This window comes from Micropterus salmoides, unplaced genomic scaffold (assembly GCF_014851395.1).
Source record: "Micropterus salmoides isolate LMB-PRFRI ecotype aquatic unplaced genomic scaffold, ASM1485139v1 Ms_hic_scaffold_23, whole genome shotgun sequence".
In the NCBI taxonomy this organism is placed as follows: domain Eukaryota; kingdom Metazoa; phylum Chordata; class Actinopteri; order Centrarchiformes; family Centrarchidae; genus Micropterus; species Micropterus salmoides.
This window is the reverse complement of record NW_024041484.1, coordinates 6,793,480-6,819,501: the sequence shown is the minus strand read 5'-3', so window position 1 is coordinate 6,819,501 and position 26,022 is coordinate 6,793,480. Positions and strand designations below refer to the sequence as shown.

Genomic DNA, 26,022 nt, shown 5'->3' with positions numbered 1-26,022 from the left:
GATTGTGGCGCCCTTTGCATACTGGCCTGTTTTTGGCTAACAAGGATGTTATAATTGGTCTCTCTGCCCTGCCTCTCCACTGATGAGTTTTCATTGCTCTTTGATTTTGGAATCGACACAAAGGCCTGTGATGATAACTGTAAATGTTTTAAATCATCAAATCGTGTTTTGCTATTAAAATCTATTGTAGTTGCTGGGATTATATTAATGTGGTCAGCTTCTCCTGGTCCAAAAGTTTTTAAAAAAGCCACCAAACAACTAAATTGATCCAGAAAAGAGGTTTTTTAAACAATGTTGAGATGCTTCAAGGTGGAGTTTCCTTTTACAATACACTGATGTGGTAGTGGGACATTCAGAAATAGATTAAATGCAACATTACTGTCTCCCTAGCAATACAAATATTATGGCAAACTGCTTGCAGTGGTAGGCTGTTCCAATAATTTTTTGGGTGCGACAGCAAGGGTAACGAGTAGGGGTATATAAGACATGACACAACAGTATTAAAATCTGTCCTAAAAAATGTTGGCTTATCCCTTGTTAACCTTCCATATTGTCCCAGGAGTTCAGTCAGTGTAAGCCAGATTACCTTCACAGAACCGTCTGGAATACAGTAAGTATATGATATGTGAACACAGGATAGGCATACTAGGGCTCAGTCATTCAGTGCACATTCAATATGAAAACATACATTTTACAAACTTTACAGTCTGTCACATTCCTCTGCTAAAGCAGAAGATTGGGGCAGAAAGTTGAGGCATCTACATATCAGCATGATTTGTGACATAACTGGTAGCCGATTATGCTCCAGTATGAAAATGACACAGGGGCACAGTGGGGAAAGAGAAACCTGACTGAAAAAAAACGTTCAAAAAACGTTCATGTGGTTAAACTTTTGAAATTTAACCACAGATTCAGCTTCCTTCTACACACTGAGGAACCGTATGGACAGAACTGGGATGTATCTGTGTAAGTTTTGCTAAAAAGCTGAATGTAGAGCCTTTTTCCATGCCAACTGCTTATCCTGGCACACAAGAGTGCATATTCAAGTATTTATTTGATTAAAAACACTCCCAAAGTAAAGCTTTCTCCATGAAACACTTTTCCTTGGTAGTTTTTGATAGCATTAGAACTCATTGCTAATAGCTGGTATTAGCTAGCTGACAAAATTAGCCATTGCGTGTTGTTGGTTGAAGTATAATAATTCCTTAATAATCATTTCTGAATGTTCACATACCCAGCTGTTTTAGACTAAGCCGGGCTTCTGTTCTGATCATGATCATGATAAATCTGCGCCAGTCAAAATGTATGAGAGTTTGGCCAGTTCAGTAAATCGTCTACATGATGGTTGCAGGTGCAAAATCCAACATGCTTTCCAAATACTGTCTCGACATAAAAACATGATTTGAGGCATTTTTTATATCTGCATACTCAATGAGTCTGTAATTCTTAATGAAGGGGAGAAGGGCATCTTTTAGCCTTCTTCAGTACTTACTTATATATAGAACTCAGAGTATTTTTAAACATGACTTACAATGGGATATTTAAAAGAGTTCAGAATAAAAACTGGAACAATCAGACCATGTTATGAAAAACAGCAGCTCTGCACATGGCAGGAGTCTGGTTCTCCACCAGACCTTCGATACTTATTGGCCGTAAGCAGAGAAAGTAGATTGATCGTTCCGCTGTGGAAAGTCTGGGTTTTAGCCTCTCTGTGGATGCTGTAGTGTCACTGAGGAAGACCCTGATTTACCACAGATTCCAGAGACACTTGAATCTCACTTTCATTCATGCGAGAGCCGGGGGGAACCAACAAGGTAAACATAGTCATTTGTATTCCTATTAACTTCTACTTGTTAGACTTCCTCGAGTACGACATGTTGCGGCCTTTGGTAAAAGTCCAGTGGGTTCAATTGTGCAAAGCCAGATCAGTCGGTCACAAAATGAACAACTGAACTCCCAAGTTCTCGGCAAATGTCAAAAAAAAATGGCATATTGTGAGAGGGGCTGAAAGTCTGTGCGCCCTCTAGAAAGGCCAGTGTAAGTCCTCAAAGTCCCCCGATTGACCCATGTTTACATCCGTCTCCAGCAAGCTCATGATGACCGCCATGGCTGCCTCATCGTTGCTGAAGCTGCTCAAGCCTGGCATGTCCAAGTCCAGCTGAGATGGCTCACCTGAGAAAAAGAAAAAAAAAAAAGACAACAGATAACAAGAATTTAAGGACACTTTTTTAAAAACTCTGATGTTGTGCCCTCTACTATGTGGTGATTAATTGTTTAAGATCATTTTCCCCTCATACTAACTTGTTTACTTCTTCTTCAGTTGCTACAAAAAAGGTCCACCTGCATAACTCATGTCTGGGGAGCCCAGGTTTCTGAGAATATGGTTCAAGTGCAATTTTCTGCCACACAATTAGAAAAGCGGCTTTACTTTCATGGTAAATTTAAGTTGTTTTCACTGAAGATGAGAAGGTAATAGTAACGTAACTTCTGTGAAAAATTTTGCTAATTGGGAAATAAAATCCTATCTGCAAGAACGCCACACATAAAGAGGAATGTCTAAGTCCTACTGGGCAAATATAACTTTCTCCGCAATTTTCCATTAGCAAGGTTTGAAGAAAGTACAGGAGGATTCCACTGAATGCTAAATTATACATTAGCCGGCTGCCATTACAAACAAGCTTGTTGTATAGGTTGATATTGTTTTTGTCACCAAACTTACAGTACCGTCATCGACAGCAGAAAGTAGTTGAAAAATATTGAATTTCGCCAAATCTTCTGTAACTACAGAAGAGAGAGACCATCTGCTTCATGTTTACACTGGTACGCACATGCCCAGTGTGCGTGAACGGCCACGTGCGTTTTCAGTGGAGTTTCAATGGAGAGAGTTTAATGTAGATGGAGATCAACTCTGATATGCAGCTAAAACGCTGCCGTGGACGGAGATCGTATTTGTTTTAAAACTCAGCTTTTAAACAAAAACGGAGTAGTGTGGATGGGGCCTCTGAAGGTCTGACCCTCTGCAAAATTAAAAAACAAGTGGTCCGACATAAAAGTAGAAGCTAAAAGGTACATAGTCTTAGAGAGAGAGTGTTTGTGCCCCAAAGGAAAGGGGACACCGGAACTCGACCCCTTGATGAGTGGATGTGGACACAGATATTCAAGATGCACCGGATGACCCAGGCACATCATTTGTAGTCCCTAGTTTAAGAGTTAACAAAATCCATTCAAGTTGTGTTAACACTTTTATTTACACAAACAAATGAGACATTTTTTACTGTTTTTAGTGCCTGCGTGTTCCATCAGGGTCTGTGGTGCTGCACTGCACCTCCTACATGTCAACCCTTCAGCAGCCGTGTTGATGAAGTCTCCACACACAAAGTGGCCATCAACTCAATTAATAAGGTTGCCACAGAATTAAAAGAAGACTTCTTTTATGTGACATAAGCTGTACACTGAAAGATCTACTTAATAAATAGTGTATCCCATCCAGACAGTGTTGCACAACGTTTGACTCAAATGGCTGTAGATAGAGCAACGAATGCGATAACATATGAAAACTACGCACTCGTAGTTGCTCCATTGAGGCATCAAAAATGGCATCAGTTTAAACGATTTCTGATAAAATATATCTCCGTTTGTACTCATTATTCTAAATCGTGTTTTTGCACTCCAGTGAGTATCAAACAGGTGTTAGTTAATTCATTTTTAGAATGGCTTTTATTTGGTTCCATCTGTCTTGCAAATTAACTCATCGTAATTTAATACATTAAAGGTAATATTTTGATTTATTTTAAACAAAGGTACCAATTTCAAACCACTTCGAGTTTCATTTCTGTCGTTTAAGTTGCAGTTTCTCATTTCTCCAGTTTATGCATGTACACATGGGTCAAAGTTTCCATGGAGAACCACACATTCTCCCGTCAACTTTGTTTCTTATAAATCCTAAAGTTTGCTTAGAAAGGGGCATATGTCTTTTTTGTGCCAACATGACATTTATAAATGAGGCCCCAGATGATTGCCCCTTTAAAATCGTGGGTTTGTCAACAATATGAAGACTGCTGGAGTTTTTTGCCAATATGACGGCTTTGTGAGACCGTTGCAGCCAATTTCTTTGTTTGGAGTGATGTAGGTAAAAACTGTTAATACCTTGCATTGGATTTATGATTGTCCTGGCCAAAGTACCTGTACTTTCAGAGGTTGCACTGCTTGCCCCTGCTGCTGTCGCTGAGTCAGATTGGGACTGTGATGAACTGCCTGCTGCCTCCTCTCTGCTGGATTCCTGGAACAAGTCCTGTTAACGTTAAAACACTGCAAAGGGCCTCATGTGTCATCTTTCTCCACTGAAATGGGTAATTAAAGTCGAGAAAATGTGAATTAAACCTCCTTATGCCACTAAAATTGACAGTAAAACAAGAAAAGAACACCAAACGTGCCTCTGAAGTGTAGTGAGGCAGAATTCTAAAATATAATTCAATTAGATGTAAAAAGTAAAAATGTTTGTACTCAGTTATTTTATACCTTGATCAGAAGCTCAACAAGCAGTCGCCACGCACACTGATTATGCCTTGACTTCATGAATGCAAACAAATTTATGTAATTTGCCTCCATGTAAATGTGCTGTACTGATGAAGAGGTCACTCACACTCCTGCTGGTTTGTGGGGAAACAAGCGGACATTTCTCCTGGGCAGGGCCAAACGGACTGGAAGCTCCGCTTGATGGAGAGGAGTTCATTCTGCTGAAAAACAGGTTGGAACACAGCAGGAGATAAAATGATTTTTGACAAATTTATTATAAATATTCTTCCAGGCTTATTATAAATGTTTATATACATAGAATGTATACCTTATTATATCATATTCCTGTTTGATGTACCCTATCCCTGCATGCCAATGCATTAAACGTTTAACCCATTTCTCCACATTTCTCCATCTAATACAAATAGTGAAGAAATACAGCTATTTGTATTTAGTTTAACCATTTTGTACATATACACATAATTCACCTGTAGGAGTCGATGAGCTCATTTGCGATTTGGGTCCCTATACTGCCTGCGTATATCATTGTGCCAACACCACTGGAAAGGCCGGGAATTATGGGTAGCTGCTTTGTGTGTTCTGTGGAAGAAGAAAAGTCAACCTTTAAATTAACAACAATTGCACACATGAGATCAGTGCATATACTGTATGAATACAGAGTGTATATTATACCCTTAAGTGCTTTTGACCCGCCTGCATCCTCATCTTTTGTGTGACCAGGCCCCCTGTTGGTGAAAAGGAGTATTTATGCTGCCATATTCACGCACAATCCAAGTCTTTTGGTCAGAAGCACAATGAGTATGAAAGGCAAAAACAAAGGTTTTGGACAATCTGTATGAAGTAGGTTGTATGAGGATTGTATTGTTTTGGCAGCTGTAAAACGTGTAAAAAAAAAAAAACCTAAATAGACGAGTGTAATGTCATGGTATCGGAGTCGTTGAGATACAGGTAACACTTCATAAATGAATCCATACTTACGAGATAACTCTGTTTAAAGACACGATAAACTCAACTTCTTTGGTCCAAGGATTTGTGAAACCAAACCATTGACTTTGGAGTGAAACATAGGAGCCATATTTTGTTTTGAACTTGTAGCAAGGCGTCTCAATCTTTTCTTTGCTTCGAAGAGCTGCCAAGAGATTGGGCACAAGTGTCATCATAGAGGACAGAAGAAAATTACTCAAAAATGTTGCTACAAGCCCTCTGGCCACTACTTTCAAAATACATGTGAGGGGCTGCCTTTCATTTCTAAACAACAAAACATTTTCTAAGCATAGTTGCTGCAATTTTTAAACACGGGCATCTTGTGCTTCGGTGCAGTAATCTCATCACCTTGCCTGTGTTTCTCTGCGAGGTGCGGCAGGTCGTCCTGGTGGAAGTACTCATAACACGATGTGCCGAGAATTTCCTGCGGCAAATAACCGGTAACTGTCGTGGCTCTGGGAGAAAGAGGGGATAAAGTGGGAGTATAGTTATTCTGGTTTTCTCTTTCGCTGTCTCCCAGGATTGTGCAGGTTAAAAAACAGTGTTAAGCGAAAATGGAATGAAAGTGATTACTGTTTAAATTAGCCTCTCCAGGTGTAACAGTCAGCAGTCACTCATATGGGAATTTGATTAAATGAATCAATTTACTTGTTGGTATGAAATTACTTCCCAAAAAAATGAGAAGAGATTTTCATGTGATGTCATCAAGAGGCATAGCTCCTTCTGAGAAACAACGGCAAAGAAAGAAAGGATTATCTCCACTGATAGTTGAAGTTACAGAACTTGTGCTGTAGGCTCAAAGGCCTCCTGACCACAACGCACCTCTGCCACTTCTTTCTCAGTGTAGCCGTGTGTTCAGAACTAATCCATGACAAGAGGAAGATAAATGGTAACTTGTGCAGATGGATGTAGTTAAAATCAGGAATCTCACCGGTGGTCTACAAAAGTGAACTTGCCATCGATGGCACAGCGGGTGACAAACTCAGTGGGCTTGACATTGATGTCTTTGGAAGGCTGGTGCGACGCGTGAGGGAGGAGGCGGCACACCATTACCAGGCAGGTCAGGTTTGAGGTTTCCTTCTCAGCGTCACCTTCTGCGTCCACCTGGCTGCTCGGCCAAGCCCGCATGTGTCCGGTGCAGTGGAGGGTACAGTATCTGTAAGTGTCTGTGGGCACAAAAACAAATAGTTTTTAGTCAGTCAGTAGTCTACTATACCTGCTTATCCGTGCATGGGGCTGGAGCCATTCCCAGCTGGCATAAGGCAAGTGGCAAGGTATACCCTGGACCGGTCGCCAGTCCATTGCAGGGCACAAGCAGTTTTTAGAATTTGTAAATAAAATTTTACTTGAAAAGCTTTGATTATTGCCTGTAAAGTTTCAGATTTTGCTGCCTACGGTATAACAAAAGGGCACACTAACATGATTTCGAAGTTCTTTCTATACATGCGTTTATGATCAACTGATGTATAATGAAGACACTGTTCGACATCACATGATGTGAAAAACATGTGATTGTTTGATCAAACTCCTGGGAAAGAATGAAAGGACAGAATTGCAGGTCGGGGATAAGTGGTGTCGCAGCCCTCCTCCCTCATTGAGAGATGGTCTCTCTACTTTGGTGTATATTGTGATGCCCTGATGCCCTCATAAGTGGGTCTGGCCTCCCCCCCCTTGTAGAGGAAGAGCTGATTGCAGTAACTCTGGGCACCTGGGCTAATTGCCCTGTAGAGTATTTAACATTTTATTCTCATTCTTAGGGAGAGGTCGCTGCTGGGCTGAGGACGGGTGGACCTCTCTGCTAACTTGCCATCATCTGTTTCACTCCACAGGTTCCACCTTTGCCTTGGTTTTTGGATACAGTGAGGAAAATAAGTATTTGAACACCCTGCTATTTTGCAAGTTCTCCCACTTAGAAATCATGGAGGGGTCTGAAATTGTCATCGTAGGTGCATGTCCACTGTGAGAGACATAATCTAAAAAAAAATCCAGAAATCACAATGTATGATTTTTTTAACTATTTATTTGTATGATACAGCTGCAAATAAGTATTTGAACACCTGTCTATCAGCTAGAATTCTGACTCTCAAAGACCTGTTAGTCTGCCTTCAAAATGTCCACCTCCACTCCATTTATTATCCTAAATTAGATGCACCTGTTTGAGGTCGTTAGCTGCATAAAGTCACCTGTCCACCCCATACAATCAGTAAGAATCCAACTACTAACATGGCCAAGACCAAAGAGCTGTCCAAAGACACTAGAGACAAAATTGTACACCTCCACAAGGCTGGAAAGGGCTACGGGGAAATTGCCAAGCAGCTTGGTGAAAAAAGGTCCACTGTTGGAGCAATCATTAAAAATGGAAGAAGCTAAACATGACTGTCAATCTCCCTCGGACTGGGGCTCCATGCAAGATCTCACCTTGTGGGGTCTCAATGATCCTAAGAAAGGTGAGAAATCAGCCCAGGACTACACGGGAGGAGCTGGTCAATGACCTGAAAAGAGCTGGGACCACCGTTTCCAAGGTTACTGTTGGTAATACACTAAGACGTCATGGTTTGAAATCACGCATGGCACAGAAGGTTCCCCTGCTTAAACCAGCACATGTCAAGGCCTGTCTTCAGTTTGCCAAAGACCATTTGGATGATCCAGAGGAGTCATGGGAGAAAGTCATGTGGTTAGATGAGACCAAAATAAAACTTTTTGGTCATAATTCCACTAACCGTGTTTGGAGGAAGAAGAATGATGAGTACCATCCCAAGAACAGCATCCCTACTGTGAAGCATGGGGGTGGTAGCATCATGCTTTGGGGGTGTTTTCCTGCACATGGGACAGGGCGACTGCACTGTATTAAGGAGAGGATGACCGGGGCCATGTATTGCGAGATTTTGGGGAACAACCTCCTTCCCTCAGTTAGAGCATTGAAGATGGGTCGAGGCCGGGTCTTCCAACATGACAATGACCCGAAGCTCACAGCCAGGATAACCAAGGAGTGGCTCTGTAAGAAGCATATCAAGGTTCTGGCGTGGCCTAGCCAGTCTCCAGACCTAAACCCAATAGAGAATCTTTGGAGGGAGCTCAAACTCCGTGTTTCTCAGCGACAGCCCAGAAACCTGACTGATCTAGAGAAGATCTGTGTGGAGGAGTGGGCCAAAATCCCTCCTGCAGTGTGTGCAAACCTGGTGAAAAACTACAGGAAACGTTTGACCTCTGTAATTGCAAACAAAGGCTACTGTACCAAATATTAACATTGATTTTCTCAGGTGTTCAAATACTTATTTGCAGCTGTATCATACAAATAAATAGTTAAAAAATCATACATTGTGATTTCTGGATTTTTTTTTTTTTTTAGATTATGTCTCTCACAGTGGACATGCACCTACGATGACAATTTCAGACCCCTCCATGATTTCTAAGTGGGAGAACTTGCAAAATAGCAGGGTGTTCAAATACTTATTTTCCTCACTGTATGTTCTTTTAGTTGATAGTTATTATTTCTTGCACATTACAACACCCTCACACACATTTTCCATGCATCTATCATCCTGACCTGACTGAAACCACTGATGTTCATACCCCATATTTGTTCACTATTACTTTGGCACCAGACTTAATTTGGTTAATTTTGGTTTAATAAACATTTTGTTAAACTTTTACTATGGTGTGTCTCCCTTTTGTTGTGGCCTTTTGAGCCAGGTCATAACAATATGGCTTCCTATATTCTTTTAAAAAAATGGTGCTCATATACACAGAGCAGGTATTTCATTGCATTTGCCCCTAAAAATAGATCTGCGAGCATAGTTTACATGCAACAATACACCATACTGTTACTTTTACTATAACTGTTATAGTGTGTGAGAGCAAAAGTCCCTAAAAGAGAAGATTATGACAAAAGTTTAAAAGTAATTTCTTCCCTTCCTAATACTGTATATTGCAGTGCAATTGCGGTGATTGGCCACTGAGTGGAGCCGCACTGTTTCTGTCACCACAATTAGGTTTAGAGTGAGTGGGGTTTGGAACATCTTTTACTTTGTGGTTATATGATACTGTAACACTGACCTAGTTCCTGTGCAGGACTACGTTTTTTAAATTGTGGCAGCTATTTGGGAAAAAGGCTCAATCGAGTTCTTTCCACCACAAAATCACGTCAGGAAAAGACAAATGTGTGTGTTTTTAACAACAGACAGTACCAATGTTTGTGTCATCACAATTTGTTTCTTTAACACATTTAAGTAACTATCGGTGTGATGTTTCATTTATTTGGTTTAAAATCTGAAACACAAAATACAGTCTGTAGTGGAAAAGGAAAATAAATATCAGTACTTAGTTGTTACCTTAAACAGGAGCGACCAAGATAACAAAGTAATTTATCTTCTTTTAATAGAAATTAACACCTTGCCATAGAAATAAAGGTTCAGGCTTACCTATTGCACTCAACTTCATCATCCTTAACTTTTGTCAGTAGGTGGAGGGTGGGGATAGGAGGGTCATAACCCATCCACACCCAGCCTAGTCCACCTCTCTGCCAGATCAGATTTTCTTTTAGAAGCTTGTTCATTTTTGACTTTGTTTGTTTCCCACTGGCTGTCTGAACACTGACCTCATTGCCTAGAAACACATTAAAATATTGACTTCATCTTTTGTACACACAAACTCCTCCTCATCTGTTTAGAAGAGTCCTGCACGTCCAGGACTGAATATGACATACAATGCTGAATAAAAGAAAAAAACTCAATCAGGCAGTTCCTCTGAGCTGAATCACCTCAAGTGCTCTCAAGAGAGCTGGTAACAGACATAAAATGGTCCAAATAGCTCTGATTCACAGAGGCTGGAGATTTCAGAGGGTCAGTGTGTTTCTCTGTGTTTATTTAAATTATGTGTATAGCTTTCAAGATAACAGACCTGGCTCCAGAAGTATTTTAGAAAACACAGCCTAAAGTAGCAGATGAGTGTGGTTTACTGCATAGAGCCTTTTTAGTAGTGTTAGTTAAGTTATCTAGGATTCAACCGATATGAGATTGCAAATGCAAATAAATCTGAAAGACAGACATAAAATACAATTAATCTGTTTTTACTGCAGATTTGTGTTCTTTTGAAATAGAAATGCCTGTGAAAAACACAGAATGATAAAACTTAGAGGTAACAAATATCCTTCAGCCTAATTTCTCTGGCACTCTCCTTCAGAAGCACATCCCATCCATCTGGTATTTCAAACGGAATCATTTGGAAGCACTTACGTGAAAATAGGACACTGCATGGAGTAGCATTGCCAGATCAGTGCAAGGGAAGTCACGGTTTTGTCTGTTTATCTGTGCATATTTATCTAAAATAAAGCTTAATTATATTTTATAATGAAGTGACTCAATAAGATTGTTGGGAGTCCTCCAACCTCATCAGCAAATGGGTTGGCGATGTGGCAATCACAAAGACAATGAAATCATTCCCCAACCACAAAGGCTGGATGAATTGAGAGGTGAGGGCAGGGAAGGTGGCATCAACGAGGCAAAGCGGAGACAACAGCAGAGACTGGAGATCCTAACACCAACAACACCAAAGATATGTGTCTGGCAATCAAAAACATCTTAGGACACAAAAGCAGGAGCATGATGTGTGAGGCCATGTTGCCAATGAGCGCAACACATTTTATGCTCACTTTGAACTTCTAAACAAAGAGTCTAATCCACCTCCAGAGGACCGGCCACTGTCAGAATCCACCTGCGGTTCCCACCTGTTTCAAGACAGCTACTATCATTCCTGTGCCTAAAAAGTTTGTTTGTGTCTAGTCTGAGTAGCACTCACTACCATTCTGATGAAGTGCTTTAAGAAACTGGTTCTCAGGCACACACAGAACATCCAGTTTGCTTTCAAAACCAACTGATCCCCAGGATGTGGATGTTATCTCCACTGCCCTCCACTCAGTCCTCACACACCTTGAGAAAAAAACAACACCTACATCAGATTGCTCTTTGTTAATTTCAGCTCAGCACTAAACATAATCTCCCCCATGAAATGATTAGGGTTTAAATACAACCCTCTACAAGTGGATATTGGACTTCCTCACAATCATTTCCCAGACAGTTAAGATTGGTGGTCAAACTTCTTCCACTATAGTGCTCAACACAGAAGCCCACCAGGGCTGTGTGCTCAGCCCCTCCTGTTCACACTGTACACCCACGACTGCATCCCCCCGACGTGGAGAAAACTGTTGTGAAGTTTGCAGATGACCATCACCATCTTTGGGCGGATTTCAAACAACGATGAGGCTTCATATCGGGAGGAAATTATCAATCTTGCAGACTGGTGTACAGAGAACAACCAACTGCCCAACATCAGCAAAACTAAGGAGCTGATTGTTGATTTTTGGAAAAGACACACACCCCTGTCTAAGAGCTCAGAAGACCATTGGTACCCAACTACCGAGCATCGGTGATATCAGTGAGGTGAGGTGCCTGCGCAGAGCCCAAAGGATACTAAAAGACAATTCCAACCCCAGCCACAGCCTGTTCACCCTGCTGCTGCCTGTTAAGAGATAGTATCCACTATTGTACCACCAAACTTCAAAGCAGCTTTTTCCCCCAGGCTGTAAGACTCCTTAATTCATCCTCAGCACTCCACCATGTTAAACAACGTGTTCTATAACATGTTATTTATCCACCCAAAAACTGTATAACTTTTAATATTTGTTTTCTGAGTAGCATAAAAGGAACTCTCGTGATACAACCCTGTGTTGTAAAATGACAAATAAATCTACCTTGTACAAATGGTCAAATCCTTGAAGTAAGTGTCTCTGCCTGATCCGAGTTGGATGTTGACCAAAAACCAACATTTCCCCCATGATGGTGACACTGTGATATCGTAGAATGGATGGGTGCAGATGCTAAGAAGTTGTTGGAGCCTGGACTCCAGTCTGACCTTACCTTTCTTTTTGGAAGTACTGGGCAGCAAGCGCTTGTCCTCGTGCTTCCCCGCCACCCGACTGTGCTTCATCCGGCAGAAGAAGGATCTCCGGGCTCCAGTGGACAAGTGGGAGGGCCTGACGGGGGAGTCCGCCTGGACCTGAGCCCCAGCTGCACACAGAAAGACCGCATTTGTGGTGATGATATAGAGCCAGTTGTTGGTTTGTGTGTTTTTATTTCCAGCGATCTCCAGTGTTGATCAGTTGTCTTCAACACTTGGTTACGGTGTCAATTTCAGTTGTTTCTCAAACCTGACTTGGCAATAACAGACTTACTTGCAGCATCAATGAGGCGCTGGCGAGGGTACAACTCCGTAGATGCCAGCTGTTCCTTCACCTTGTTGATGTCTTTGGGGTGGATGAAATCAAACAGGTTTTGCCCAGTCAACTCCAACTGTGAACCCAAATTAAATACAGTACATCCATTTATTCAGGTTTTTACCATCTATGTTTTATTTAATTGTCTTTGTTCTTGTTGTACTATAAGACTCAAAAACATACTATTGTGCATTTCCAACTAATTTGACATCAAGACAACTCACTGTTCTTCAGCTCTTCATATAGTAAATGTAACTGGTCTGTAGACCTGAGATCTTTGAAAAGAACCAAAAGGAGAATTGCTGCAGCATGTATCAGTCAGGGTTTACTGGTAAGTTCCCATATAACACATGCTGCCCTGCAGACATGGAGTCAAATTTCTTTGGAAGCTTTTCTCTTGCATCCCTCCTAATCTCCGTTTCAAATGCCTACAGTCCGTCTCAAAGCTGGAAAATGTGGTCAAGAATGTAGAGCAGGTGTGGTTATCGGTCTGGCTGCCAAACACCATAAACTGACTTTCAAAAAATGTAATAAAACGCACATTGCTAGCCCTGCAGAAAATTACAAAACAAGATTTGACCTTGAATGTTAAGTTTTACTTAGCGTATTATCAGGCCTACATCAGAGCTTCAATAAAATGTTTTACGTGTTTTTGTTTTCTCATAAAAGTTTGCAGATCCACACATAGTCTGTGTCCCCAGTGACAATTTATTTTAAGAGTTGGAAAGATTCAGTTGCTCAACCACAAAAGAATAATGTGGAAAAAACTGATTCCAAACCATTTTAGTTTTTAGTTTAGTATGTTTCACATTTTGAGGAAATATACATTAAATCACACACCTACAAAAAACTTTTAATTATTTCCATATTATAATTTTTCTGTTGTGGTCTTTGATGAAAACAAGAGACATTGAGTCTCTTTGACTTGAGGACAAAGATACAGTTGATAGCTAGAGTCTGTGAATTCTTAATTAGTAGTAGCAAGATTTTGTTATTGTTAGCATTCCGGCTGGAATGCTTCATGATTCTGTTGAGAGTTTACACAGTGATACTATAGCAGTACATATTAAATGGCTGATTAACATTACATGCACACACACAAATTATAATGTGATAATAAAGAAACTTTTAAATGGAAACATTTGATTTGAAAGGTGATGAGGAAAAACATGTAATATATCAAGGGAAAATAGATTAAATGTGTGCAAATACCAAATTAATTATTTTATCTCTTTATGGCTCCATACTTTATAAAATTTTTGGTTAATTTCATAACGTTCAAAAGAGAGACAAAAATGTGAAACATTTCAGTTCAATGTGCAACTCTGCTTTTTACAGGGTTTTTTTTTTGATTGCTTTGGTACCACAAGTATTTGGTAAAATTTCTCAACTCTTAGTACAAAGCAGATCATCAAAAAGGCTATATTTTCAATTGACTACAACACACAAAATTACACAGTAACTTTTTCACCACACCTAATCACAGTGTCATCAAAGATATACATTTCATATGAAGTAACTGTCTTTCACAATGCAATGCTCACAATACTTGATATGCTTCTCTTCTGATTTGCATAAATACATTTGACCAACACTTAATCCAACTGATCTTAATGGTTAATCACTGAACCGTTTGGTAAACCTATATATTTTAAATTGGTTTGTCAGCTAAATAAAATGTGTGGTTGCATGAACATCTAAATTACATTTACCCTTATCTAACACATGAATACTCATTATTGACTTCATCTTGTAACCACAACTGGTCACCCATTTAAAGGCAGTGTGTAAACACTGGCAATTTCTTTCAGTATGGAGCACAATAGACAGTAAGGAAGAGGAAGAGCTGGTGGACAAGGGATCCATCAGAGAGGTGGGCACAAGCCCCAACATAGAGGTCAGACAGGTGGCCAAAGGCCCTGTTGAATGGGTGGTCATCAGAGAGAGGGAGGCAGAACTGTAGTTTCTAATGAAGTCCAGGCTATCATCGTTGATCATGTGGTGAACCATGCATGTAAATTCATCTTCAAATTCAAATTCATTCAACATGTTACAGTATTCTTACAGTATGATCTAGCGACTGTATATTCCTTTCTATGATAAAAATTGACAGAAAACCCCACAGTTGTGGCCGTGGCCGTGTGCTGTCCGACCAGCAGGAGTTGTGGTGGAAATGGTGAAGGCACGGAATGATATACGGCTGTCAGAAATATAGAAGCCAATTGAGGAGAACATTGACACCTTTACCAGTGTTGCATCCATAAGCATACCAACAGTAGCCCTCCTTATGAAGACAAATATACCTAATGCCTTTTGAGAGAAACAATAACCGAGTGAAACAGCGGAGAGCTGAATATGTTCAGGTACAGCACTATATACTGTATTACTGTTACTATTTGATGCATCACCTACTAAAACTACGCTGTAAAAAGAACTAACCGAAATATATTTTTTAGAGGGTGATGGTGCTTGATGCTGATGTGAACCATCACAAGTACATTTTTGTTGATGAAGCTGGCTTTACAGTAATTTGTTTTATTTATATACTGTACATTGATTTGATTGAGTATACCTATGTTATAATATATCTGGCGGAAAAAAATACATTTGACAAATGATTGTAGAAGATGTCACAACTTGATCTTGACATGACCTACAAATAGGATAGATATGATGTAAATGATAAATTCTGTAAATGTTGGGTAACGAAAGTGTATTGATTAATGTGAAAGCTGTGTAATCTGTCTTTTACAATACTGTAGCATACTATTTTCTGCACATCTAAGGCGATTTGAAACATATATCTTGCATTGTTTATCATTGGATTCACTGATAGCTAAAACTACTAAACTGAAAAGATATCCTTATGTTGTCTTTGGTGATTAAACTATATGTTCTCATGACTTTTCATTAGAAACTTAGATTTTGAATCAATGGCTTGTGTGGTGAGAGATGTTTACAATCCCAATGAATGCACAATGGCAAGTTTTGAATGAAAGACTGGCGGTGTTACAAGTGTGATGAGTTTGGAGTTTTGTACTAAAAGTTGTGAAATTTTACCACATACTTGCGATAATTGTACCAAAACGATCAAAAAAAAACTGTAATATTCATAGCACATCAGCAAAATCAGTCTGTGATGTAAAAGTGCAACACACCCGGCTAAAATTAAGGATCTTGGCGACGGACTCGGAGATGAACAGGATTTTCGCCCGGTCACAACTTACAATTAACAGGAAACCATCTGCAGCCTGGTAGAGAGATAGATAGACATGTTAATAGATAGATAGACATGTTGATAGACAGACAGACAGACAGACATGTTAATAGACAGACAGACAGATAGATAGACAGATAGAGTTGGGGTCAAATGCAAGCACCTACCCTGAGCAGAAGGTTCCTGAGGTCATCATGAGGCAGGATGGAAGGCTTGTAGGTGGTGTCTGTAAAGGCGCTGCCCGTCCCAGCTGAAAACGCACAGGAGACACAAGCTTTTAGATTGAACAGAATGGACATTACTGACATTTTAAATTACCAGGCGGGTTAAGAGTTACCTTTGAGGGCCTTAAGGTGTTGTACAGCCTTCCGCAGGACAGTGAGTTTGTCAAGTTTTCGAGCCATAGGCTGACAGGCAGGGATCATGGCAGACAGCTCGTCAATGAGGTTGTTCATTTTATCCCTGCGCCGCTTCTCAATCTGGCTGTGAGGCTCCCTGTAGGCCGGTGAGAAATCAGTCAAACAGTCAATACCACAGAACTTTCTACTTCTTTCTATCTTTAAGGGAAAACCTAGAGTTCATGATCCAATTTTTCAATTATTAATCAATAAGGGCTTGAGTGTCAGTTGACACTTAATATGGTTTTAAAATACCTTTATATAGGCTTTTCAAGACACAGGTGGCACACAAATTTGATATAAAAATAGAATTACCTGAAGCATTTCATTTTGACTTGCTGATCCTCTCCTTCAGATCTGCAAATACAGGGATCAAAAATCAAATTCTTTACCAGTACTCTCAAATAAGACAGTGTGTGAACAAAGCCAAGAAGGGTACCTGCTGAGGTCATCAACCATTTGGAAGTCGAGGCTTTGCCTATAAGATCGAATGGACATATTGTGGGCCATTTAATAAATAAGAAGAAGAATATATGTATTGTTTAGTAACTATATTACTCTAGAGAACAAAGTGTAAAATGATACTATGTTTGTTTTTCTTCACGAAACATAGCACTCCTTGCACTTACTGTCCATGGGTATCTGACCTCTCCTCCACATCTCCCTTTCGTTTCCTCGGCAGCTCGACAGCTGGCAGCGAGGAGCCTGTGTGGCTTGGGCCTTCTTCCTCTGCAGCAGGATCTGCTACATGAAAACAACCATCACAGTGATCAGACAGAGAATAAATACATCAACCTTGAGAAATATAAATGGCGCTGGCTTGTCAGGTGCTCTATTAATAAATCTCCAAGAATGAATGAATAAGTCTTGCTCTGGCGCTATGGTTTGTTGGGTCTGTTGCACATATTGAGCAGAGAATAACAATAATTCATTATGAAGCTGATGACTGGTTCTTATTAAGTACATGTGCAAATGAAAATGTGAAAAACAGATGACTTCAATTTTAGTCAGAATGCTAATGTGAGAAATAAAATAAATGCATCTTCAGGCTATGTAAGATATATTAGGCTTATTGGTGGCAATATAAAAAGACTACACCGGCACCTGTGTTGAAAAAACTGACAAACATTTCATTATCATCTTCATCAATGCAAATGACGCACAGTGGTGGTCATTTCTTGATTAATCCAGCATGCACAATTGTGGCATCTAGAAAAAATAGATGTGTTATTACAATTAAATAAATTGTTGCACACTGATTGTTTGAAATATTCATTAATATTTATAACTTAATATAGTTCTATTCCACCGAATTTGTTTGATATTTTTATTAATATTCATAAGTAATCACAGAATTGTTGCAGCCTATTAGACTTATGTATTAATACATATTTATAAGTCATCACAGAAGTATTTTCAATGCTACTTTATTTAATAGAAAGAAAATTGTGAACAGTAAAAAATAATTTAAAAGAAACAGCTGTGTAGGACTGTTTCATAGAGTGCCTAAAACATAAAGAAAGCCAAGGTCTATGGAAGCAAATGAATGTCATAATAATTCATTAATATTATTAAAAACCACTCAATTGATAGCATTGAGATGTATTACCTTGAAAACCATCTGTTTAAATTTGTGTGGACTATACTCTGTGGCCTTAATGAAGTTTTAATTTATAATCTTGAATTTTGATGTCTCAATTTCACTAATTCAGATTTAAAAAACCCTGATTTCTTTATCCAAAAATGACCTGTTGAAATTGAAAACATGAATGTAGTTTTTTGAATATTTGACACATGGATGTTCTAAATTTGTGACCACCCATAAAATGAACTTAAAATTAGACTATGTTTTATAAACTGCAAAACTTGAGATGGTCTTCTGGAAATTTGAAAGATGGAAAAATCAAACAAAATTAATTAATTTATATATATGCTTTTCAAAGTAAAATATTTCAGTGTATTAAATTCAATTGTATTTAAAGTATTCAGTCATGGTTAAATTTCACAATTAGGTATTCTATTGGTATAAGATTAAAATTATTATAGCCTTCTATTTCTTTGATTTAGGCAGTATATGAAATGTTTTTACTATTAACAATTCTATTTTTTTTTAAAGTAGCATTGATCATAGTCCTACTACAAACTATTATGGCTTTTATTTGATTCCATAAAAGTCCTACAAAGCAGACACATGCCTACATCGGTATTATAATCATAAAGTAGCCCATGTTGTGTGTTTGTGTATTCTTATGTTTAGTTTTTAGGTCATACCTATGAAAATAAGGTCATTTTAGCACAGCCTTGTTACAACCTGAAAATAATCCATCAATTTTTTAAACAATTTTTGACCTCATAAATCTCAACTTTTTTGTGAGCAATAATCAGGATGATACATAAATGTGTTTACAGTTGTGGGTGGCAATTATTTTTAAAAGGGTAATATCTCACTCAGGAATGTTCTGTGGAAAAACAGCTCTCTCATGCACGCGCGCACACACACACACACACACACACTTAAAATGCCTTGGCTCAGTCCTGTTCTCTAGTTATCGGTTTCTGGGCAAATTCTCTGTGCACTGGCTGACAGTTGCCTTTGAATGGCGCCAAACCTCCAGCTATGCTCGGAGTTTGTCAGTTTAAAAGGCACGTGAGAGTAAATGAGGTTTGGGCTATCGTCTTACCTAACGCTTATATAATGCAGTAACAATGACCTACTTCCCTCTCAGGACTCCCATACTTTAAATTGTGACATCCATTTGGGGGAGGAAAATGTTGTTAAAGTGAAGAAAGATTTTCCAACGTGACTGTTGACTGTGACTGACCCATATACGCCTGCTTTTCGGACTAAATTAGGAAAAGTAAATAAATTATGGTAGAGTTTTCATAATTAACCCATATTATTTAAGCTTAAAATATATAATTCTATTGTTTATCGTCAACTTTTGCACAGTGACACATGAATGATGCTTTATGTAAAAAAAAAAAAACACCTTAAAATAAATCTGTGGGAAGTGCATCTGAGAGGTCCACAGGTACCAAACCTCACAAATAAGCATAACTTTTACAGTTCATTCAGCAGTGGAGTGGACTTTAATGATATCGACATCCTTTTTTTTAATCCCTCCAGAGGAGTTTAGTGGGTCATCACTGACGCAAAAATGGAATGTGGGAGCGAACGCTTGCAAGCTCTCCCTTCCACCCACCACAGCTCTCCACAGCTGATGCTGCACAACACGCCGCCTCCAACGTCACACAGTTTTTCCTGTTTCCTTATTAGTCAAGAAGTTTTTTCCCTAGGTAGCTGTGTGAGCCCTGCCAGCTGACTGGCTAAAATGTGCCATCTAGGAAGCTACAGTGCCTGCTTTGTGCGGTGCTCAGAGCACGTAAAGACGGTCACATTCTGTGTCACACTCGAGCCAAATGCTCTGGTCGTGACAAGAGTGCTGACGAGAGGCCAAACCTGCAGGGCAGCAGATGACACGCCAAATTACTGAGACACAGAAACACAGACCACCACGCACAGTGGAAATGCACAGGAGTGTAACAAACTCGGTATGTGCAAAAAAAAAAAAATATCAGTTTGAGCAAGAGTCTAAGAGCATGCACAATATGACCTACATCTCTCTTTATACATTTGTACATTTTCTTAAAAATGGTACATTTCATCCCACTTGAATAACTTATATAAATTATATTTGGTCGGGGAAAGTAAATTATAGATAATCTAATTTTAATTACAAACATTATATATATATATATATATATATATATATATATATATATATATATATAAACTAGGAAAAGAACATCAGTTTACCAATACCATAATTAAATACAACACAAATCAATATACAGCTAATTCAGCAATAAAAAAAAGCCAAATACTAGTTCTACGAAAAGCAATAACATGCAACAAATGCCATACAGAGTCACATCTGCCCAACAAACATCACAGTCGAAAGCAAAGAAAGAAAATTGTGAAGCATCCGCCTATCTCTAACAGCCTGTGACACACGTTTAAATATTTGTGAGGGTATGAGAGTTACATCTGTATTACTTAATTCTGCAACCAAATACCAGCGTATCGTTTTCAGAATATTTAGTACAGGATATTTAGTATTTATTGGGATTTTTAGTGGTTTACATGTTTTATTGCTGATTTAAATACATGCATGCACATGCCTCTTTTAGGGTGTTTACTGTTCAGTGTTTTAGAGTTAAACAAACTGCTAGAATTTCTAGTTTTCAAAAACACTGGAGTTGTGGTGAATGACTTTAATCATGGCAACAACCCCTAAGCATTTCACATAATACCCTGGAGCATTTTGGCCTGTGTCTTTATTTGTTTTAATGTGCGTATCATACTTTCCTACCTGTCATTTTCTATGTTTAACAGCGTAGAAATGTAGCAGCTTCTAATCTGAAGCTTTCACATATCTATCTGAACAAACTAGGACAGCCATCTGAATCGGGTGAGGTGTATATTTCTTTTATTCAACCTGGTTGTGTGTCCAGCTAGTTTGCTAGCATTGCTAACTATTTGGATGCTTTTACTTTTTTTGGGGGGGGGGCTTTTACAAATTTAGATTCTGCCATTCAAGAGAGACGCTGAGCATAACATGTGTTTAATAACTCTGCACTGAACTTACTTTTAAACTGCTCAAGAGTCTGTCAAATACTGTATGTTCATCACATTGCATTTCAATTTTGAGCTCCTCTTTTATTGCCACTGGGTCAGTAAAATTTACCCTTGGCACATTTAAAATGACTACTGTCACAGTTTAAACTAAACAGATGTTTAAATGTTAACTAATTCAAATAAAAACATCTATGCGAGTAAAATAAATGTTCCATTGCGGCTTATAAATGCTGCTGTCCTCCATGTGTCCCACACCCAGATCAGCAAAAGTGTACAGATTGTATATGGTTTCTACAACAGCATGCCATTCTTTAGAATTATACTTAAGATTGGACAAGTATCCAGACATACTAATTAGGACAAACATATAGACCTGCAGTTATAACTTCAAAATCTCATCAACTTGATCCTCAAATCCTTTCAAATTATAATTTAACATGTATCACCTCTGAGTCAAACAGCCAGCCCGGCTGCAATCAAAGGATGGATAGTCTGTATTCACATAACTATTTGCAAAACCTTCCAGCTCAAGCAAGGAAGAGCACTTCCTTTTGTTGGTATTCAATAAAGGCTGTTTCAAGGCCACAGTTTCCAGATTCATCAACAGCACATAGATTGCTACCCTTTGCAATTTTATTAATCCATTAGAGCTCAGACCATGGTGTGTTCAGACCACTAATGTGTACCTATACATGTAAACAGTGAGTTGCTTGCTCTGTAATCACTGCACTTTCATCTGTAACTCTTCCAAAATGCAATATCACATAACTTCTGTCTAGACTTTTCTTTAACTGTTCCCCATCTGGCCCCCCATTCTAGTTGCTATCTGTAGTAATAGTAGAAGTACTGTAGTAGTCTCGTGATTTTTTTCTGTGATAAAATAATGACTTTGTGTTCTAGAGATCCTAATATTTGTCAGTTTGTGTTTTTATTTTGTTATGATCCTTAAATATTTATGTTGTAAGGTCATGAATGTTGAGTTGAGAAAGTGGTGCTGGGAATAGTAGCAGATGTGGTAGGGAAACAGTAGGTTACAGTACTGCAGAAGCCGTATGAGTTAGTAAATGCAGCTGCAGTCATGGTGGAAGCAGTACCAGTAGGTGTAGTAGTAGCATCAACAGTAGTAGCAGCAGTGACTCATATTAGAAGTAGCAGTATTATAGCTGTCTTTTTGTTTTATTATTTATACAGGAACAGAGAAATATTACATATAGAAAAAGTTCTTTGAAGGACATTGTTGCCTTTTTAGCCTAACTGAGTCACATGTAGAATATAATCAAGTTAAATAATTAGGTGTCTTTCCACTTCAGCTCAGTATACTGTGATATTTTACAGTGTGATCTGAGCCACCTGAGCCATTTATATAGTATCTTTATACCAGAGCTCAGTGTCTCTGCTTGTGGTTTTGGATGGATGCAGAGAAGGCAGGCAAGCCTGAAATCCTACGGTTACAGTACAGTATGTTCTAAGTTAATTCTGGCTGACTGAGCGGCCACTCTTCACAAAAAAACACAATGCATATACTGTTACAAATAAAGCGCATGCAATTTTAACTGACTTTTTTTGGGCAGTGGGCTACATCTACTCTACAGTACACAGGAATAATATGATGAACAATGAACAATAATAACAGAGGTGACACCTCGTATGAACGGAAAATATACAGGTAGTTAGCCAGGCATTTTTGGAACAAGATAACACAGAGCACATAGTAGGTATTTATTTCTTTTAAAAGAAAAATAGCATATAAACCACCAACAGCATTTTGGTTAGATAGACCAGCTATAAGACATATTACACAGTTATGCAACAATAATTTAACACTCTGAACTGGAAATTTTTTTTTTTTACTTTCATGCTAAGGGACATATGGCCTAATTGGATTTTGATACTAAAAGGCTACTTAAATTCAAATGTGTACATTTTTATATAAAAGCTACTGTTTTCCATTATAATTTCTGCTAACCCACTGAAATACTGTACACTTTAATTACTTCATCACACTTTTACGTTAAAGGCTTGTAAAGCTTAGTTCCATATTAGTCAGATTAATAGAACACACTTCATAGAGAGTTTACATTAAAATAGCAAATAAATTATTCCTTTGATGTTTTTTGTGTGGAATAATGAATTTATGGGGACCTTCATGCATTTATAGCCTAGCCTGCTATATTTTAATGGGCTATTTGGTGAATTTATTAGTGGCTAATATTAATTTAATATTTCAAGATGGTTTTCTAGTGTGTCCCTGGAATGGAGGAACACCTCATAATGATTTTCAGTTGTATTAAACAATAGCAATAGAAATTTAAAACACTTATGGCACTGTGGAAATAAATGATACTTTAGAGTTTAATCGAATTTTGATTTTGAGCTGGCTCTGGCTCCAGAAGGTGTCCATAGCTGACATTACTGTGGTGCTTCTCGGTGTGGTTCAGGAGCGGCAGGGAGCGACTGCCTCCCTCTGCTGCACAGTGAAGGCAGCGCTGCTCTACTGATCTACTGACCCAGTTTTGAAAGGAGCGGAACGAGAAAGAATCCCCGATCAAACCTCGCGGAACCACGTGACAAGCTAAGCTCCCCGAGGGCAGTTTGGTGAAGGTTAGGCGAATAAATACATATACGCGGCCTAGGGAAAGGTGGAGGCCGTGTCATACGAACAATATGGCTAAGGGTTAGCGTAATAAAAATATATTTTTGTTAGGGAAACGTCGTCGCCATGGCCACAGTCACGTGGTTCCGCGAGGTTTCCCCGAAACTAAACAAAGCTCCCCTCCGCGCGCGTCCCGCCGGAGACGAGCACGTAGTGCGGGATGATTGTGAATGGACAAGCTTCAACCGGCGACTCCGTTCACTGCCTGCCAATCGGTATTTTAGGTACAATAGGTTAGTAGGCAGGTACGTGGGTGCTGCTCCGGTCACCGGTGCTGCAGATAGTAACGCTTTACATTAGCCAAGGCTGCTTGTTCCGTTCGGTTAGGCTGGTCGCTACTGACACAAGCATTAAATGGAAGCGTTAGCTTGTTACTGTCACATCTGAATGCCACCATAAAGTAGAATTAAACCTAGTAAACCGTACTTTTTACAACCTGGCTCGCTGCCTACGGTAAAACTACAGCCTAATCAGTCGCATGAAGGGACTAAAGAAGTTCAGAAGTACTTTCTGGAAGTATTACCTCTGCTTTGTCTTTTCTTTTTTCAGCCAAGGGGTGGAAAGAAGCAACACAGTGTTGGTCTCGTCGGTCATTGATAATAAAAAGTAACGTTACCGAGCGAAATTCCACACTGTCAACACAGTAGGCTAACTACTGTCGTCCACAAGCAGCCTGTCCCTGAGCACCTACCTGCTGGCCTGTCCGCCGTCCCATCAGAGCCACCGGCCGACATGCCTACAGACTCGAGCCGGTGTGCCCGGTGAAGGCTACGGAGCGCCGCGGCGCATGTGGAGCCACCAGCTGTAGTAGTAACGCAAAGGAGAGGAGGGAGCTGCGGAGCTGGGGCGTTGTATAATTGACTTCTTTTTTTCCCTCACCCTCCTCCTCCCGTAGGCATTTTTTTTACAAAGGAGGCGGGTTGGGGGGGGTAGAAACGTGAGGGATAGGTGAGAGCGGAACACACACGTCCTTTAGGAAACACGGAAAACTCTTGTCTCCTTTTGGTTCATTCATGCCCTTGTTTCCTTGTCGGCGTTTTACTAGGACGGCTGCTGCCCATTCATTTCAGCTCGTCTCACTCATGAATCAGCGTCCCTTTCATCGGAAAATAAAGCCAAAACGCCTGTAACATTTAACTTGATGCTTGATGACATTTACGGAGCTGTAGGCTAAAAATTATCAACTAAGAAAATTTTATTTTGTTTTGTTTTGTGCGTTTTCATTTGATTTCATAAAAAATGGGCTATAAACACGAGTGTCTCGCATTTTGGTTGCAGTGGACAAAATGTTCTACCAATCTGCATTTCCCGTCGCAGAGCCTGTAAATCATGATGCTGCCCACGATGTTAATTGTCTAAAAGTGGACGGTGTAGGAAACGTATGTTATGACAACGCTGATATAAATTATTTTAGATTCACATCAGACAGCACCAGCCCAGCCGTGACGGGACAGCGAGATATTGATTCGTCGGGTGCTACGCTAGTTTTGGTGACCTGAAAAAGTGCCATGCGCGCGTCACCGATCAGACTTTGCTGCTCCCCCAAAACAGCGCCGATAAGGAAGAGGCATCACTCTGTTCTTATTTCTTGCTTCATGATCAGCATAATCACACTCATGGGTAAACTGAGGCATACAAAGAATCATATGGGAATAAACATATTTTGTAATTTTCTGCATTCATTTATTTGAACTGATTGGTTTACATTAGAAAGTGTAGTAGCCTAAAACTGGATTCAAGATTCAAAGTGTTTATTCTCACATGTTCAAGTTTCCCTGTACACTCAAATTCTTAATTTGCTGTCCACATCAAATGCCTACAATAAAAATAAAATATATGTATAGATAAAAATACAATAAAAACCACAATAAATAGAGGTATAAAGATATATAATGGAGGGGGACTTTTAAGTTCCTGCACTACCAAATCAGTTGGTCAGTTTTACCTGCAGACGTATATCTATGTTTTGTGCTTAACCAAAGACATAACATTGTTTCTAGTTCACTTAAGGTGTTTGTCTCTGTGGGCTACATGGACTTCCTTAATGATGCCAAGTTATCTAAAATACCATATTCAGCTCTGATATGGGGAGCATCAGGGGTGGCCACATAAATATACATTAGACATAGGCTAGTGACATAGTATAGGCTACATTTGACATAATGTCAGAGTCACAATGTTGGGCAAACATTTAACTTCCAAACTGTTTAACAAAGGCCCCTGGTTCTGTGACAAAACGTTTAATAGTTGGTGGCAATTTCATGGTTTTCATTGTCATGTATTTCTCAAACATAACAATCACATTATAAAAAGTACATAGTTTAT

At 39.3% G+C, this 26,022-nt stretch overlaps 1 protein-coding gene across 5 annotated transcripts; it reads right to left on the bottom strand.

Annotated features, from left to right (window-relative positions):
* Positions 1 to 1,400: 1,400 nt before the first annotated feature.
* On the bottom strand, positions 1,401 to 25,236 carry LOC119918195 (aryl hydrocarbon receptor nuclear translocator-like protein 2). Of its 5 annotated transcripts, none has more exons than XM_038738796.1 (18): positions 24,389 to 25,236; positions 17,035 to 17,149; positions 16,845 to 16,883; positions 16,721 to 16,762; positions 16,345 to 16,502; positions 16,175 to 16,257; positions 15,949 to 16,041; positions 12,749 to 12,866; positions 12,435 to 12,584; positions 6,452 to 6,686; positions 5,869 to 5,975; positions 5,515 to 5,665; positions 5,209 to 5,261; positions 5,004 to 5,115; positions 4,844 to 4,930; positions 4,643 to 4,733; positions 4,183 to 4,279; positions 1,401 to 2,172 (listed from the first exon to the last, which is right to left on the bottom strand). In XM_038738796.1, exons 1-18 carry the CDS (start codon positions 24,429 to 24,431, stop codon positions 2,024 to 2,026), a joined length of 1,923 nt encoding a protein of 640 aa, XP_038594724.1. In that variant the 5' UTR covers positions 24,432 to 25,236; the 3' UTR covers positions 1,401 to 2,023. The 5 variants fall into 5 exon arrangements, with proteins under 5 accessions (XP_038594724.1, XP_038594725.1, XP_038594726.1 ...); XM_038738797.1 differs by having other exon boundaries at positions 17,035 to 17,146; XM_038738798.1 differs by lacking the exon at positions 4,844 to 4,930 and having other exon boundaries at positions 4,643 to 4,736; positions 24,389 to 24,967.
* Positions 25,237 to 26,022: the final 786 nt, after the last annotated feature.